This window comes from Trichosurus vulpecula, chromosome 1, assembly GCF_011100635.1.
Source record: "Trichosurus vulpecula isolate mTriVul1 chromosome 1, mTriVul1.pri, whole genome shotgun sequence".
Classification (NCBI taxonomy): domain Eukaryota; kingdom Metazoa; phylum Chordata; class Mammalia; order Diprotodontia; family Phalangeridae; genus Trichosurus; species Trichosurus vulpecula.
In genome coordinates, this window is record NC_050573.1 from 337,921,984 (window position 1) to 337,941,364 (window position 19,381).

Here is a 19,381-nt window from a genome sequence, read left to right on the forward strand (position 1 = left end):
AAATGACATTATAATTCCTCTAAAAAGAGGTTTAGTGTGGGGATTTGTGTGCTTGTGTAAATGACTGTGGTTTAAAAAAACAGAAAGGATCAATATTAAAAGAAAGGTCTAGTCCTTTAAAGAAAAAATGTGGGTAAAATGGAAACCTGTAGATTTTGAAAACAAACAAATAAACGACTGCATGTTCTGTAGGTTTAAGAGGAATTATTGACATCAGCCAGCATTCAAAGGTTATGGTATAAAGGAAAAAGTGAAAAACTAAAAAAAAAAAAAAATCCTGATTGGAAAAAAAAAACAGTATTCATGAAATCATCTTGTCTAACAACAGGGGTGAGTGTACTTGTGTGAAAGGGGCTATTTATAATGTGTGCAACAATGTGTGAATCTATCGGTCTATGTATGTTCATATCTTATAATCTATGTGCATGCATATGTAATAATGTATGTGTACACATATGTGATAGTATATATGTAATGGCAATTTATTTACTGTAATTATTATATGGAGCTTTCTGAATTACCACCCTCACTCACCTGGACCTGGCGGAAAGCTAGTCATAATTCTGAGGGGAGAAGAGAGACTGGATTTCTAGCTAAAAACCTGGGTGGAAAATAAATAGATTTCATTTGCCCTTTAGTATAACTGTCTGACTAGTTTAACTAATAGTGGGGATCTAAGCCAATGAAATTCTGCAAATTTAGGAAAAATGAGGAGAAAGTTACCTAGATAGAAGTCATGCTGTGAGCATACAGAGGAAGAAGTCTGGGAGAAGTACCCCTGAGTCAGAAGGGAAGGAGGCCTACATGTTACAGAAGAAAGAATGAATGGCTGAAAGATTCGCCACTAGAATATGCCTTAGGATAACCAGTCACATCAAGAAACAAGGTAAGAGGGTATATTTTCTAATGGGGTGAGAGTAAAGAACCTCTATTATGGGATAAGAAAAGAAAAGGTATTGAAACTTAGAGGCAGTAGCTTTGGGCTTAGATCAGAGCCATTTATTGTTCCCTGGTTGCAGGGACTGAAAAGCGTTGCCCAAGGTGACAGTATAACACAAACACTACTGTCTGTCTGGTGGGAACTACCCAAACTATACACATAATGCCAAGAAGGAAATGATTATTATTTCAAATCCTAAAGTAATGGCAAAGACTTTACATGTAAAACTATCAGTTAAATTTCTATCAAATTAAGATAACAGAATGGCTGAAAATCTCCCCAAGTGCTTTTATTATGAGAGACAGTGTCAATTTAACTGATACTTATAAAAAAAACATTTGGATTGTTAATACGAATTAAAATCTAATGAATACTCAATTATATTATGGCCAAGTTTCCACTGCATTGATAGAGGAAATTTCCTCACTGGTAGTTCCCTACACCAAGAAATCACACAAACTAAATATCTAATTATATAGTATAGGGATTGTACATATCTTTAGCTAGTACAGTTGGTGCTGGTCTAATGATCATTCGGTTTTTACTTACAGGAACACTGGTAGAAGATTCAACAAGAGAAGGTAATGTTAATTATAATGAAAGAGCTTTGAGGACCAGCTATGGATTTTATTTACTTAAATAATGAAAACCTCCCCCCCTAAATTATAGTCAATCATTTTGCAATTTGCTTCCCTACAAAGACATATAAAGCAATATTTCTGAGATGCTAAAAAGACCAGTAAGAATTTATCTACATAATATCCTTAAAGCTGGTGACAGGGCAGGAGTTCTAAGGAAGCTACTTTGGAGAATCTGTCCAGAAAACTACAAAAAAGTTATCTAAGGTCAGCTGGTAACGGGAGTGGCCACCACAAAAAGCTTTACAATAAAAAGCAGCTGTTAAAGAAAATGCATCCGAATTGATGAAAAGGAAGATCTAGGAGAGAGATATGATAAAGAGTTGGTGGCAGAAACATTGGGGATAATGAAGACCTAGCAGTAACCAGGTACCAGGCTGTATGCCTCTGGATTTCCCAACCCCATGGTCAAGAAACCTCTTCTTCCTGAACAATTACTTCCAGGTGTGGAATTCATACCTGGAAAATACCCTGAGCCCCTGGAACCCCTTCTTATGAATGGATGGATCCTCCCAGAACCCCCATTTAAAGAGGGTGCCCAGATCAGCCTCTCCATTTCCCACCAGGCTGCACTCCTATAGATTTCTCTATTATGCCCCTCCTCTGGCAGCTTCCCTCCCCCCCACTCCCTCCATTGCAGCTTCATTTTATGTGACTTTCCCATTAGAATGTAAGCTCCTTGAGGGTAGGGATCAACTTTTTTTTTTTAATATCCCCAGCATTTAGCAAAGCACCTAGCACATACTAGTTGTTTTTCAATTGTTTTTTCAGTTGTGTCTGATTCTTCATGACCCTATGTTGGGGTTTTCTTGGCAGAGATACTGGGGTTGTCATTTCCTTCTCCAGATTATTTTACAAATGAGGAAATTGAAGAAAATAGGGTTAAGTGACTAGCCCAGGGTCACATAGCTAATAAGTGTCTGAGGCCAGATTTGAACTCAGGAAGATGAGTCTTCTTGACTCAAGGCCTACTACTCTATCCACTGTGCCACCTAGCTACCCTGGCCTAGCATATGGTAAGGGTTTAATAAATGCTTGTTGGCTTGTTATTGAATAGAATATAATTTTAACCTGAAATAGACTGAATAAGCCAAAGATTAAAGCTATGAAATTAGCCCGCCCGTCAAACCGTCTTAAGAGGATTATGTACCACTAACTAGCCATATTGTTTGATTCCGAGATACCCAAATACCATGGAAAAAGAGTTCTTATGCTATAAACAGCTGACTGAGCATATATTATACCATTTACACAATTTCTGTTTGGGAGCAAAAAGATGAAAGGAAATAATCGGGAAGAAATAACCTTGAGATGTTGGGTGATAACAGTGGACATTACCAGTGGCATAAGGCAGAGAAGTTTTCTATTTGAGAAGGCCAATGGAATGGTCAAAGGAGTTAGAATGTCTAGAAACTCTTCCCAACTCTACAGCCTCTATGAAGTTTCCTACCCTTTAAAATACACAGAATATCTACCAACTTGAATTCTCAGTGTTGAGAGGCTGTACTGTAATAAGATGTGCAAAAAGGCTACAGTACAATAGAAGTATAAGGTAACTTATAGATATTATTCCTACCATCATTTATTGATTACACTCAAGATATTCTTCTAGAGTTGTCTAATGGGGATCAGAGGACGGTGCTGATCTGGGAACAGCTTAGGAAGAGATGGAAAAGTAAAGGGGTTAAACGAAGGCCCAACCTTCTGCTGGAGAAAAAGCAGGGAGTCCTCACATGGCCGTAACCTTTTACCCCCACCCTCACTTCCACTTTCCTCAATCTAACATTACCAATGGGTACAGAAGCTTCACAGTTCACTGCTTTCTTTTACTATTACCATGGATAATGAAGAATTCAATGTAGTATAAAAGACACAATTCTGAATGATCAACTCCTAGATGCAAAGAATGAAATGAGATTGGAGTCCCAAGACAAAAAGCTACAGGTGGTTGGGAGGCTGTTATTTTTGTGTCTTTTAAATAAAATGGAAGGTTCCCAGGCATTACATAAAACAACAAAAGCCTGTTCCAGTTCACTTTGCATATTTGTAGAGGCTAAAGAGGAAAACTTCTTTACTTAACTCAGCAAGAATCAGTTAGATTCAAAAGTGAGTGATCTTTTCTGGGAAACCTAAGCAGCTGCTGGGAGACTGATGAACAGAAAACCAACGCAAGGCCACTGAAACAATTCCAGAAACAAATCCTGGCCAAGTCCTCAATGTCACCACCTGGTTCCCTCAAATGACCTAAAAATTTCAAAAGAGACTAATAACCCAGGGCTGAAAAATGTAAAATAAGGCGAAACAAGTAAAAATGAGATCAGGTTGCTTTTTCCTTCATTTGAAAATGGAAAGTATATTCTTTGATCATTCAAACTTCTGTTGTGCCAGAAATGCACCTTACGTGACCTTGCTCTTCCTTCTGGTATATAGGACATATAGTAGTTTCTAAATGGACAGGGCTAGAAAACATCTAACCAAGATTTTTCTGGATGAGCAAGAAAAAGATAAATACTAAATACCACATTACCAGACAATTCAGATGGGCAGACTTTTGTTATTTTTTTATTTTCTTTTTGTTAAATGTAGATGAAAGGTTCCCTTCCCCCTAATCCACTGGGCCTAATCGATCTCAATATTACCATTAACACATCACTTACAAATGTTGTTAAAAAGATTGAGATTTTAACAGATTCTAGAAGGTTAAGATTAAAATTAAAGAAAGAGAGGGAGAAAGAAAAAAAGAGAGAGAAAGAGAGAGAGACTCTGTGTGTGTGTGTGTGTGTGTGTGTGTGTGTGTGTGTGTATGTGTAGACAGAGGCAGAGACAGAGGGTAGGGAGCAAGAGACAGACAGACAGACTGAACATTTTTTTTTACAATCACTTGGGAAAACATCATAAGGAAGATGTATCCTTGTCTCCCAACACCAGAGTCAGGACTAAGCTCTAGTGCAATTCACTTTGGCTCTTACATTTGTATCACCCATTTGGAGCCACTAAAGCTTGTTATTCAAGTGATCAGACCAGGAGGTGAATGGCATGTGACAAAGTGAACGCCGGTTTTGGATTCTGGCTAATAGTTGCTGATTTCTACTTTTAGTCCACAGGCTGGATAATACTCAGGCTCAGAAATGGCTGCCCCTCTATTCTCACCCCATTTGTTGCACATCATGCTCGTCTGCTGCTGTTCCTTTCCAACAGCTACCGGTCATGTGGCATATAAAGTTTATCTTTACTCTGGCCTGGAGCACACCCAAACCCCTTTATCCCTTTATGGGATTCCCCACCTCCCACCCTCCACTTAAAAGCATTTCTTCAGGCATTTCAAAAACCCTAATAAGAGGCAGCTGCCCTTAAGTTTCTCATAGGTTCCCCTACAGGTCACAGAACTCATTAGGAAGACAGGGCCTTCAGTATGAGATGAGCAATGGATTTTAAAATTTATGTTATATCATTTCAAGTTTTGTTATATATTTTAAAATTCCATTTAATTAAGCTTAATTTCTCTTTTGTCTGTTTTGTACCTATAAGTTGAAGCCAACTGCCAGAAATAGGGACATTTTCCACTGACTTAGAATATTAAAATTTTTAATTGCTTAAATTATAAGAAAGGTAATTATCTGATAAGGGAAAAGTTATCTTTAAATACTATCAAGTCTGACTTCATGAAACATACAATCTATTAGAAGTGTAAGGGATGACAAAGGAATCCCCCACCAAAAGGGCTTTCCTGGTGGTGTTCTTTAAGCTGGTTGCCATAACTATGACTTCTCCAAAATTTCCCTTTGCTGGCAGGGAGTCCCAGTGGGAAAAGGCACTGTCTTGACCACCCTGAACATTCCGGGAACTTTAATGACAATCCTCTTCTCAAGAACATAAGCAATCATAAGGCTCTGGGGAAACCACAAGTAACTGCTTCTGCTCCTCCCAAAATCCTTTGGAAACCTGACCTTTTCATTTTCATATCTATTTTACTTGTCTGGACAGTACTTGTCCAGAATTGCAAGTGAACTTGGAAACCTTCTAATACAAATAGTACCTGAAGACCTCCAGTGAGAGGGAATCCCTTATCATCTGAAGCAGCTCCTCCTGCTTCTGGACAGCTCTAACTGGCAGGTGATTTTGCCTTGACCTGAATACTCCTCCCTTTCACTTGTCCCCATTCTTCCTAGCTCAGTCCTCTGGTACTCATAAACCAAGTCCAATCTGTCCTACTAGGAAGAGTCCATCAAATACTGAGCATCACAGACCACAGAGTTGGAAGGGAACTTAGAGGCCCCCTGACTTCAAATCCTTCATTTTACGGATGAGACAACTCAGGCCCAGAAAGGTTACGTGTCTTGCCCTGGGTCAAACAGCCAGTAGGTATATAAGCAGGATTCAAACTCAGGTCTTCCTGACTCCAAGTCAAGTGTTTCATCCTTTGGGCCATCTAGCTGCTTCTGTTCTGTATGGCAGCCATCATGCTCTTTGTCTTCTCTAGGCTAAACATGCAGAGTTAATTCAACCACTTCTGTTATGACATTAACTCATGCATTGGGAGCAATATCTTAAGTCCTTCCCCCAAAATAGGCTAGTTTTTCCTTAAAAATTATTGTCACCATCCTTGAGACTTGGGAACTCTGGGGACTAAAGACTTGCTCTTTGCCTAGTACAAAATAGCCACAGAGTGCCGAGTGCTCTCTCTAATGCTTGCCTGGTGGAAACTGATGGGCAACTCAGGGAAGGCAGCTTCATTTGGCTGAACCAGCTCCAGGTGTCCTCAATTCTTAACCTTGTTGGCTATCTGTCTGCTGTGACTGGGTAAATCTCCTTTTGTTAACTATTGAATGACCTACAAGTGTCTCATTTTGTTCCAATATCGAACAGAAAACTACCCAAGGACTGGTCGGAGTTAGGGGCAGCCCAGAACAACTCAAGTCCCTTCACTATTCTGGCTGTCTTCTGAGTGAGTCTCACATAATCAAAGTCCTTCCATAATGTGGAAAAATGGAACTGAAAACAATAACCCAGATGTGGTCTTACCGTAAAGTGGTTCTACTAGCTTCTCATCCTGGACACTATGCTTCTCTTAATGCAGCCTAAAAAGTGAATTAGCTTTTCTGGCTGTTATTTATGACAGTTTCCCCTATTAGAGTATAAGATCTTTGAGAGCAAGGATTGTCTACCTTTTTCTATTTTTCATCCCTAGGGCCTTGGGGATAAGCACCATGCTTGGCACACAGGAGGCATGCCATAAATATTCACTCATTCATTGCTGGCTCATAGTGAGATCTTGCATTCTACTAAAACTCTTGTTTCATTTTGAACAGGTTAATTGGTACCTTGCTATATTTCACCCACCTTGTACTAGTGAAATATATTTCCTGAACCCACGTGTAAAACTTTATATTTATCTCTATTCAGATAAATGTTCTAGCCTGTCTAGAGCTTCAAGATCAATACTCAGTGTTCTAGCCTGTTTAGATTTTTTTGGGATTCTGAGTTCATCAGAATGTGACCTCTTTGAGGACAGGTACCATATTTTGGCCTTTCTTTATATCCCTAGTACTTAACAGAGTACCTGGCACACAGTATGTTTAATGCTTAGTTTTTTAGTCCAGTCTGACTCTTCACGACCCGCTTTGGGTGTTTTTTTTTTTTTTTTTGCAAGGATACTGGAGTGGTTTGACTGACTCTTGAGAGAAATGATTATTTCTCTCTTGTAGTTAATAACTAATTATTGAATCAGGACCGAGGTTTTTCTCCTTTTCTATTTCCTCACCCAGAAATCAACCAGTGTGGGAAATCTTGCTCAAAGACTTACTCAGACTACAGATCTAATCAAAAGACAGTAAAAGAATTTCTAAGTTTAGGCTAATGAGAGGACTCCTGCTCACTGTGTTTACTCAGACAGGTCTGGGAAAATGCAGATTCTCCCTTTCATCCAACAGGTGATATGGAAATTGATAAGTCTGTTTGACCAAGGTTTGGGTTATTCAAGTGATGAACCCCAAGACTGTCATTGTAATATAGACCACCTCCCATTATAACATTCATTCCTTCATTAATTGTTAACCAATAGGAGTTGATTGCCATCCTTAGGAACATTTGTCAAGAGCATATAAACTGTGAGCCCACCACCAGATGGGTCTTTGGCATTCGAGAAACTCCTTTTATTAATAAACATACTAGTCTTATTAATAGATTAGAACACTTCACTGGAGTCTACATAGGATTACAGGCTGGGCTAGAAGGGACCATAGAATCCAACCATCTACTCCAACTTCCTAATTTTGTACAAGAGGAACTGAGACCCAGTGAGGCTGTTACTTACCCATGATCATACAGATAGTAAGTGGCAAAGACAAGATTCAACCTTACAGGTTCTGATGCAGAATCTGGTGCCCTTTCCACTGCCTTGCCTTCAAGTTTACAGTGAACTATTAATGAGTATTCTTTGGGTCCTGCCAACCATTTCCATATGCCTCTAATTGCATTCCTGTCTAGCCCAACATTATCCCACTTTTTTTGCAAGAATAACATCAAAGACTTTTGTCAGTGCTTTGCTAAAATCTAGGTAAACTATAACTATGGCATTTCCTTGACTGACAAGTTTTGTAACCCTCTCAAAAAAGGAAATGGGGTTACTCTGGCATGCCCTGTTCTTGATGAAGCCATGCTTCATTAGTCACTGTCAGTAATTTGTATGCAGATTTAGGGTACACAACCCTAGGAAACTATCTCAGAGAAGCATGTAGTCAAAAGGTTTAGAATTGGTGGGCCCATTTGACAAGGTTAAAAACAATAACATGGAGATTAAAAAAAACAAAAAACTCAACCTGATTGCATGATAAAACAAGGTAGGCTTGGCTCTTAACAGTTGCTTTACCTATAAGTTCACTGTTTATTGATTTCTATTTTTTTAAACCCAGTACTGACTGTGAAGTAGGAACACTACAACCAGGAGAGGAAAGGTCTTTGCTTCAGCATTTTGCAATCCAATCAAACACTGACAATCCACAGGCCTAAAGATCAAGCAGCTAAAGGGGTGCAACCTTGTATTAAGACAAAGGCTTATTTCACCACCTACAGGTCCTATATTTCACAATGTAGTATTCTAGCCAGCACATCAAATACTATTCTCTTGATGACCCAAAACACACGCCTGAAGGTGACTTTCATTTTATTACTTTCAAGTAGATGGGCCAGAATGATGTAGGCTACAATGAATATTAATAGATACTTTTATTTACATCATAAGGCTAGAGACAGGTTTTAGATTAGTGTTCTCTCATTAGTTGCTTAGTTTGTTATCATTACTGGGTCTTTTTAGCCAAAGATACGATGGTTATTGCAGATGAAGACCCTACCCATTAAAAGCACCTAACATTCCTTGATCTGGACCAACTGAGTCTATATAATAGGGAAAGGAGAGAATAGGCAGGGAGGGAAAGAAAGGGAAAAAGAATAAATAGGAGAGAGAGAAAAAGAAATGGAATAGGTAGAGAGATAAACAACAGAGAAATGCAGAAAGGAAGCCCCCTCAAGGGATCTAGTCCTCTTTTAGACAGGAAAGAGATAGCGTAATTCAGAGCAAATATTCATTCAGTCACCCAAGGGACAGACATCTGGGGTCCTTCCATCCACATTGCAACTGAACTATCTTTTATGCGTTATTTCCCACATTAAAATGTGAGCTCCTAAAGCAGGTCTCACTTTAAAAATTTCTATCTCTAGTGTTTGCCACATAATAAGCATTTAATAAATGATTTTTATTCAATTTCATTTGTTCATTAAAGAAGAGTGCATATTTTTCCTGTAGCCACATCATTGTAGAGGTGTGAAAGAGATGTGTAAAAAAAAAGAAAAAAAACAACCCTTTAGGCTGAGGTGGAGAACAAATAGGTAGAAGCAGGGTGGGCATCTCTCTGTAAGATTCTTGAAGCATAAGACTAAACTAAGCAAAACAAAATACTCACATTTATTGTTGTTCAGTTGTTTCTGACTCTTCGTGACCCCAATAGGGATTTTTTTGGCAAAGAGACTAGAGTAGTTTGTCATTTCCTTCCCTAGCTCATTTTTACAGATGAGGAACTGAGGCAAACAGGGTAAAGTGACTTGCCCAGGGTCATACAGCTAGGAAGTGTTTGAGGCTGGATTTGAACTCAGGAAGAATAATCTTCCTAACTTAAGGCCCCACACTCTATCCACTGCACCACCTAGCTGCCCAGACAAAACACTCATGTACCAACTCTTTAAAAGTAAGAAAGGGGGAGAAAAAGAAATAATGAACCACACCAGAAAAAAAAATCAAAAGCATAAAATCAGAGGTCCAAAAGAAAAACAAGGTAAAGGAAGAAAGGATGATGATAACATAAAGAGAATGTATTTGAAAGAACGGAGAACAGAATAAATCTGATAAAAAGCAAAATAAAGCAGTTGAAAATAGGTGATGATAGAGAGAAGTGGTAAAGTACAAATGAAGAAAACCCAGTGTCTCAGAAATAGAATTTCTGGACAAATTTAGTCATATCTGATTAACTTCAAAAAACAAATTACATACAAAAAAATCTTGTTTTTAGAATTAAGAACAGGGCATTCTCTATTTCTGGGACTTGAACAAGGCAGGCAAAGAATCTCCATTAATTTCTAATAGGAGGAAAGACAACAGAAAGGGTGGAGGTAGGGAAGGAAGGGTTGCTGTAAAGTGAATGCTTCCAAATCTGCTTACTAAAAGGGAGTAATTACATAGAAAGCCTATCTCATGATTCTTCTCATAAACCTTGAGCATATTTTAACTATACCTCATCCTGCCTTCTATGGATCATAGTGTCAGATTTAGAGCTGAAGGGAGCTGTTGCGTCCAACTACTTAATTTTACAGATAAGAAAACTGAGGCAGCTTCATATTGAGAAGCTTCAACTGAGAAGCTTCATAAGTGAGATTTGAATCCAGGGCTTCTCGACTCCACATCCAGTATACAACTCTTCTTCTCAATCTAAAACCCCTCCCTCCATCTAAACTTGCTCACATCCTCTTCCAGCTCCCCCTTTCTCAATGGATAGATTCCACATGAAAACTCGTCTCAACTTTCCCGCAATTAGAATACCAATGTTAAGTTTTTGAGAAATAGGAAGAACAATTAAAAGTGCTTTAAGTGAATCAAAATTGAAAAAAGTATTCCTTTATCACGGATCTGTAAGTTAGTTTGGAACAAAGAGAACAAAGCTGGACCTGAGTTTTATCCAGGTTTGGCCACTTTATTATATGGGTGATCTTGGGCAAATCACTTAAGGTCTCCAGGATTCAGTTTCTTCATCTAGAAATGTGAGAGGGTTGGAATAAGGTGCTGTCCTTATTTATTTATCCTCAAATTTATGATCCAAAGACACCCATAATAATGGTGAGTTTTTCCAGTCCTAAGTGGACCCCACTTCCACCTCAGGCCTGTGACTTCAGTGATGAGAAGCAGTAGAGGTCTAAATAGGGTGCCTCTAAGACACGCTGGCTGTGTAACTGGACAATTAAGGACAAAAGTTACAGATCTGTGGCAGATCAACCTAGGGCTGGCTTAAAAAAATAAGAACTCCCAGTGAGGAAGCTCTCTCTTCCAATGAAGATCAGGAACTACTTAACAATTTAGGGAGCTGCTTGGGACATCAAGAGTTTAAGTAACCTCCTTGCGTTCACACAGTTACTATGTGTTAGAGGTGGGTCTCTTTGTCTGCTGTCTGTCCAGTGGGGTCAAACTCAAATAGAAACAGGGAGCACTAAACAGTAATTTATGATGCCTGACGACCACACACTGACTTAGAAACCACACACTAACATTTCTGTTGTTCCGTTCAGTCCTTTCAGTTGAGTCCAAGCCTTGGTGACCCCATTTTTTCTTGGTTTTTCTTGGCAGAGATACTGGAGGGGTCTGCCATTTTCTTCTCCAGTTCATTTGACAGATGAAGAAACAGAGGCAAACAGGATTAAGTGACTTGTCCAGGGTCCTACAGCTAAATAACATTATAAATAATTATAACTAAATAACACTGACTATATTCTACTGAATTTTTATTTATCTTGTTAAATATTTCCCCTTTACCACACTACCCTACCTCTACCCCTTCTGAGAGAAAAAAAAGAGTCACAGAGCAGGTATCATTGAGTATTTTCTATCTTTGATCTATCTTTGAGGTTTTGTGGTCTGAACACTGCATCCTGTTCTGAGAACAAAAAACTGATTATCGGAAATATTCGGAAGTTCTTTACCTGGAGGAAGGGAGCAATGGAACATACAAAACCATACCAAAAACAGCTGGGAACCAGGGTTAATTTCTGTAATAGTCTGGGTAAGAAAGCCTTTGGCACTTAACTCTATGGGGCTCCAAATGCTAGCGTAGCTGGAATAGGGCAAACCTGCATTTTCTAGCCTCGTCTCCTTGGTTTTAAATTATACGCTCTGCCCAGGAGGAATTGGTCTACATTTTTCAACTGGTCTACTTTTATACTGTCTGTCTTTAATGATATTGTGGTGAAAATGCATTTAATTAGCCTTTTGCTTCTATTTTACTTCATTTCACTTTTTAATTTCTTCTTAGACTAATTAGGGTAGCAGTTTTGATATATGAGTTCAAAACGTGATTCCTGAAAGGTGTGCTTAAAAAAAAAAATCAAAACAACCAACAACTTCTGCATACAAAAAAAAAAAACAAAACAAAACAACAAAAAAAAATATTTGTTTTCCTCCACACACACCTCCCCCCCCAATCCAGCCTCTAGTACAGAGATTCCTATGGCAATGGGAGCCTTATGTAAACAAACAAAAAAGAGTGTAGAAAAACCTTTGGGTATCAGGGGAAAAATAAATCTAACTCAAGACTGATTGTCTCTAACAAGGAGTCAAATAGTATCTAGGGAGATAATCAGGCAACATTCCAAAGCACCTGGGTCAACTTCCCTAAATTTCTGCACTGTAAAAATAAATCTGTACTTTTGTAAATTTTACCTGGCAACTCTTCTCCACTTTATTTCTAAATTCTTACTTGGCCATCAATCTGACCAAAATGGCCATTTCTTGGGAACCCTGATACCTTTGAAGTTTCAGAGAGCCACATAAAATAACAGAATGAATGAGCTTGAGAAATCCAACATGAGTAAAACTAAGAGATTTAAGGGGTAGGCAGGGTGGGGGAGAAAGAAGAAGATACTTAACCTTTAAAGATATGTCCAAGTCTCGGGGTAGTTTCAGGATACACTACTGGACTTAAAAAATCATACCAGTCACCTACTGACTGCAACTGGTTTCTAAAGTTTAAAAGCCAATTGAGATGAAATATAACTTCATTTAAAATTGATTTCCTAATATATGCTGATATAGTTAAGGTGATTTGCAAATCAGAATAGTTTGGCATTGGAGATAATTCAAACCTACATTGGAACACTATTGCTACTGTAAAGAGAAATGGGTGCGCGCGCGCGCGCACACACACACACACACACACACACACAGTTTTCCTTTCCTTTTTCTTTTGAAAACTACCTAAAAACTACCAAAGAAAAAAAAATTAATGGAACCAACATTATGAAGTACCTCCTCATGGTAATGATTCATTCTAACAGAAAGTTAAATGCCAGACTGATGTAGTAAGACAAGTACAAGACATAGGGTCAGAAACCTGGGCTTAAGTTCCTGTCCTTCCACTTTTTAGTTGCTTGAATTTAAAACAGGCTTCTCTGAACCTCAATTTGCTCATCCATAAAATGAGGATAATAACATACAACTTATATGATAATGTTTTGAGGCACAAATTAAATATGCTATTTGCTTTCAATGCCCCCCAAACGGAATCTATTGTCTTTATTTAATCTATCACTATTAGAAACATCTATTGTCTTTATTTAATCTATCACTACTAGAAACAACAACTCAATAAACATTGGAAGGGCCTGTTTTTGTAAAAGACACTGTGCTAGTCCATAAGGATGAAAAAAAAGACACCATAGTTTCTACTCTTGAAAAGTTTACATTCTAATAGTGGAGCTAAAACATATACAGATAGCATCATAATCTAGGGCAAAACAAGATGGAGTCAAAAGAGAGATTCAGAGAAGTGTCTGAAGAATAGTTGAGAAGGGAGACAGCATTTTCATTTGGGGGGAATCAGGAAACGTTTCCTGCAGGGCACAGCACCTGGGCTGAGGTTTGAAAGCTAAGCAGGATTTCGATAGGCACCTAGGACGCAACATACACAAAGGCATGGTAGTGGGAGATGACAGGTTGCAACTAGTAGTCTAATTAGGCCAGAATGTAGAGTGGGTGAAGGGTGATAATAGAGGCTAGTAAGGTCAGGATGGATCCAGCGTTAAGGCCATAAGGAGGTCTTTCCTGATTCTCCTATGTGCTAGTGCCCTCTCCCATAAAACTGCCAGGTATTTCTTTTGGTCTTTATTATATGTGTGTATCTCATTTCCCTAGATAGAAGGTTAGTTCCCTGAGGACAAGGAACTACCTAACTAACTAGATGTTTCATTTTTGCAGTAGATATCCCTAGTGTGTAGCACAGTGCTTGGCACAAAACTGGCCTGTTCAGTGACTGACTTTATAACACAGAGGAATCTTTAATTAATCTTACACTGTCTCTCTTTGTCATCTGTTTTGAAGATATTTATTCAATTCCTCTCCCCTAACCTGCTCTGGTCAGCAATCACAGGATAGTTGGAAGGGACCTTGAAGATCACCCAGTCTAATACCCTCATTTTATAGCTGAACCAGTTGAGACAAGAGAGATGAAGTACCTTGTCCAAAACTGCCAATGTATGTGGCAGACCTCTTTGGACTATTAGTCCCTCGTCCTTCCGTTATGTCTTCCCCCAAAGTGTCTGATGGTGTCCCCTAGTGGTTAGACAATTTTTTCCTCATCTTCTAGAGAGGTATTGCGGTTGTTTCAGTCCTGTCTGACTCTTCATGACTCCATTTAGGGTTTTCTTGGCAAAGATACTGGAATGGTTTGCCATTTCCTTCTCCAGCTCATTTTACAGATGAGAAACTGAGGCAAACAGGGTTAAGTGACTTGCCCAGGGTCACACAGTTAAGTGTCTGAGCATGGATTTGAACTCAGGAAGATGAGTCTTCCCGACTCCAGGCCCAGCATCTGAGGGCCTTTACATGTGGGGAGACCCAGGTACAAGTTCTGCCTTTGACCCATACTGAGCTAGAGGAACCACAGACAAGCCATCTAACCACTAAGCATTGAAGGTGATTCTCCAACAATAAAAATTTCAGAAAAGTTACTGATCTGCATCACTGAAGGTAGTTTCCAAATTGGGGCCCTTACGGATGAAATCACAGATCTAGATTTTTAAAAAAAATTCCCTTAATCACTACCCCTTAGTGACAGTTATAAAGCAGCCATGTTCTCAGAGCTCAGTTCCCTAGTGCTAGTAATTTCTCACACAAAAACCCTAGTACACAATAAGCTTCTTTTTTTCTTTCTCTACCACCTCTTGCCAGTTACTTCTTTCCATTTCTACTCTTCAAAGAGACACCTAAACCAGGGCCAATAAACATGAATATTGCTGAGGATATTGATATTTCTTGTCACAAGAAAAAAAAGGCAAAGTTTTGAAGTGAAATTAGAAATAATGAGGAACCAATGCCATAATCTCTGAAACTCTTGAAAGTTTATAGAAATACCCTGAGGCATCTCCACAAAAGTTTCCATCTACTTCCTCATTCTTCTCTGAACTTGCTTTTATTCTCTCTCATACATCAACTTTCAAGATAAAGTTAAAAAACAAAAACAACCCTAAAACTATCTTCCTGCTAGTTTTTGCAGCATCATAGTTAGAATAAGAGATCACTATTTAAAAATTTTAATTAGTGTTTCGTTATTTTCTACTGTTTTTTAAAATTGTAAATGCAAAGTATATCCAGCTTTATCATGTGGACAAATAGGCTTTTGCTAATCTGGGAATGTAACTAGCAAGTGTGATAATATTTCAAGGGAAAAACATCTTCTGAGTACTTAAATAATGATTTAAAAATAAAATTTGGAATATAACTCATTTCAAACTTGGGGGCTTCTTAGAGTGTTAAATTATTTGGCTCCAAAGCTTATATTTCTGAGAATATTTTGTAGATCACGGGACTTAAGAGCTGGAAATAATTATAAATATCATCCAGTCCAACCATCTCCCCTCTTTCTACAGATGAGAAAAGTGAGCCTCGGTTTCTTTATCATAAATGGGAATAATAACATATTTGTAGTGTTTATTTCATAATGTTATATGAGGGTCAAATGAAATGTTACAGGTAGAGCATTTTGTGACAAAAGCTTAAAATATAATATAAACGTCAGTTATCATTATCATTATCATCTCCTCATTTTACAGATGAGGAAACAGGTTCAGAGAGGTCACATAACTAATGGTCCCTTGGAAAATAATGGCCAGATCTTGCTCTTTTATCCAAATGATTTCTCCCTGATGTTCCTATGTCATCCAAAATCTGTGCAAATCTCACAATCTTTCTGACTTTAGTATGTCTTGATCCCAAAAGGAGACTTGGATGGGATCTCACTCCCCATTTATACAGTATCATAATACAACAGAGTCCTTTCATGAGGTAGGAAAATTTTCCATCCCTCACAATTATCAAAATCTGAAATCACTGGAAGTGACACAGCGAGGCGGTTAACCTCTGTTTTGTCTGTACTCATTCTTGGCATTCTAAAATTTCACTAAATTTCATTTTTATTTTGAAAAGGAACTTATTCATACCCTGTTCTCCTAGAAAGGGAGAAAAAATTCCATAGAAAAGAATTCTTCCTGGAAAACAGCAGTTAAAAAAAAAGTCAGACCTGCATCCTCATCTCCAACTGCTAACATAATTCCAATCATTTGGGCTGATGAGAACATGTAAGACACCATTTTCCTCCAAAAGAAACAATAAAAATGCAATGAAGTTAAAATGTAAACCCTATGATTAACACAAGACAACTATTAGGCTTTCCAACTAGCATTATATAAAGAGTCAGAAAAACATGAACTCAGTCTTTGTCATGTGCTAAATAATATATTACATAGCTCTCTCCAACCATCCCTCTTCCTTTACTGCTCTAATAGGTTTACTAGAAGAAACCTAAAAAAATAAATAGTAATTTGGCAAGTTAACATCGCTAAGTTAATCTTAACTTCTCTACATTCTCTTAGATGGATCCCTTTATACTTTTAATGCTAGTCTGCATTTGATTGAGAGCTACTTGGTGTGATAAAATCTGGAGGCAATCATGATTTCAGCCATATGACTGAGACAGTCAAATTCTTATTAAAAAAAAAACCAACTTAGAATGCCAATCCAGGGACAGAAAGAATAGCTAATTCTTTGTATAAAGTACCCTCTTTCTGTTTCTGTTTTATATGTTCTTCCTTTTTCCTCCAATCTCTGTCCCCCAGACCCACCACTCCTTAAAAAGGCATGTATTATATTCTTGTTTGAATGAAGTCAACTGGAAGAGATCTACCAATAAACCTGATCTCCTAAAAGATTCCATGTAAGGATGTGAGAGTGAGAATTAAAGCAAATCAGATGATCTATTCATGACTTACAACCCAAAGACAATCACTTTTCTAATCCACTTTAACAAACTACAACTTTCACAAAAACTTCAAGAAGATTTAAATTTGCTTCTAGAAAGGGTGGTTTTTTGACCCAGTTATAAATTGATATTAGAAATACTCTGGCTACAGATGCCTTACCTCTTTTACATGTGTGTGAAAAGAAACAGACATGTCCAGCAAGATCTTGCGCTGCTCTACCCGACGAACAAAATCTTGTATCCGGTCTTCAAGCTGATGGGCTGCCTGATAAATCTCTTCTGGGTCACATTCTCCAGTCTGAGCCAGCTGTTCAGCTGCTTCTAGTAATTTATCAGCATTGGTGTATGTGTTCTGCATAAGAGAGCATGCAGAAAAACAAAAAAAATATAAATTAAAAAAAAACTAATAGGGGTAGAAGCAAGGAGACAAGAAGAGTATATGTAAGAGCATCCAAATACTCAACTTTTGATATTTCTGTAGTTCTAAAAGGAAAGGAATACTGGAAACACTAAAGTAGTAAGCCACTGAAATCATTCATCAATAACCTTTTCATTATCCTGACATTAAGTAGCTAAGTATCTGATCCTATTGCAAAATCCTTCCATATTGAGCAGTAAAGAGAATCCATTGGTTCAGCCGTCCCCTTAAAGAACCAAATAATAAAATATCTCCTTGTGACTGTACAGACAGCAACCACCATGTAGGATGGAACAGTAAAATGCTCACTTCACTTTTTTTCTTCCACTTTCATAACGGTATAAAGTGCTCTAATGTTGTTCTTTTTGGGTGATATATATGTCTTTATGGTAATTCCCAAGATGCTGGTTAGACAGTTAAGTTCCTAAAATATCCATTCCTGCTCTTCTCATGTATGTATTCTACGTTTCAGTGAGCTGTTCCTTTCTTTGTGGCTGAACATAAAGGTTATAATAGCAGCATAAGTATGTACCATCTTTTCCCCAGTTTTTTGAAATAGCTAAAAATTAAATTTAAAAACATTTTAATATTCACTTTAAAACATATTCCATGTGATTCTTGAGAAACGGGTGCTTGCTGTCTGGTCTTTTGCATTAAACAGCCATGACAAGGTCTTCTCACAGTGTGAGTGTCCACTGGGAGGAGCAGTTGAGAAAGGATTTTGAAAGTAATGAGTTGGAGGCACCTTAAAGTTCCACAGAGAGCAGATTTAAGGACTGCAGGCAAGTTAAGGAGTTAATTTTGATTGGAGGTAAAAAGAATATAAGACTTTGACAGATCAGAAGCGAAGTTGAAATCAAGAGTTTTTTGTGTTTTTTTTTAAAGTACATGCAGTAAGAATATTTTAGATAGAGTAGAATTAGTCAAGTAAAACTTGAAAGACTTTAGCACCAATATGGGTGATACTAGGGAAAAGAGCCAAGTAAAAAGGAAAATGCAAAAATGCAATATCTTCTTCAGCTACACTAAAAGAACTAAGGTTTCACATTCACTTTCAAATTACAAGTTCTAAGTTCTAAGTTTCCTAGGTATTCTCCCCTTCTCCAGGCTGTCCCCGCCCCTCCCAGCCCCCAATTAACAAAAAAATGATGATAATGTGTTAGGACTCATTTTGCATCAACATTCTAGTTGATACCTGGAATTACAGAGTCCCTAATAATATGATACTATTGAGGGTAAAGATAGTGATATCTGCGATCATTCTTTGGAGTTATGTCATGTAGTTACATGTAAAATGTTTCATTTTATAAGCTTTAAAAGTGCAAGATAAGGTTACATGAACTTTGAATAAGAGACCTATTGAAAGAAAGCATGGGGTAATGGCAAAAGAACTAGTCACAGAGTCAGAGTCCTGGGGTCAAGGCCAGCCTCTGAAATGTACTCGGCTTGGTTACCCTTGGCAAATCACTTAACCTCTCAGTGCATCAGGCAACTCTCTAAGGCAGCGCTTCTTACCCTTCCTTATGGCATGGCCACTTTTGGCACTCTGGTGAAGCCTACAGACTCCTTCTCAGAATGTCTGTAAAGAACAAATTACGTAGGATTGCAAAGGAAACCAATAACGTCAAAATACAGTTATCAACATTTTTTTTTTAAAAGTTGCAGGTTAAGAGTCTCTTCTCTAAGGATATATGCTGCAGAGAAGGTGCTGACTTGGAGTGGTAGAAGGAGCTTCCTCACATGGAACTCCCTACATTCATCAAACCACAGGTCCACTGCAAAATGAACATCAATTACTGTACAGTACAGCTGGCCTAAT

The 19,381-nt window shown here is 38.1% G+C and overlaps 1 protein-coding gene across 1 annotated transcript in view; it reads right to left on the minus strand.

Annotated features, from left to right (window-relative positions):
- TRIO (trio Rho guanine nucleotide exchange factor) overlaps positions 1–19,381 on the minus strand; it is a 288,299-nt gene that overhangs the window by 186,580 nt on the left and 82,338 nt on the right. Inside the window, exon 10 of the mRNA XM_036745208.1 lies at positions 17,305–17,496. Coding sequence (XP_036601103.1) covers positions 17,305–17,496 — 192 coding nt within the window. The remainder of the gene's footprint in view (positions 1–17,304; positions 17,497–19,381) is intronic.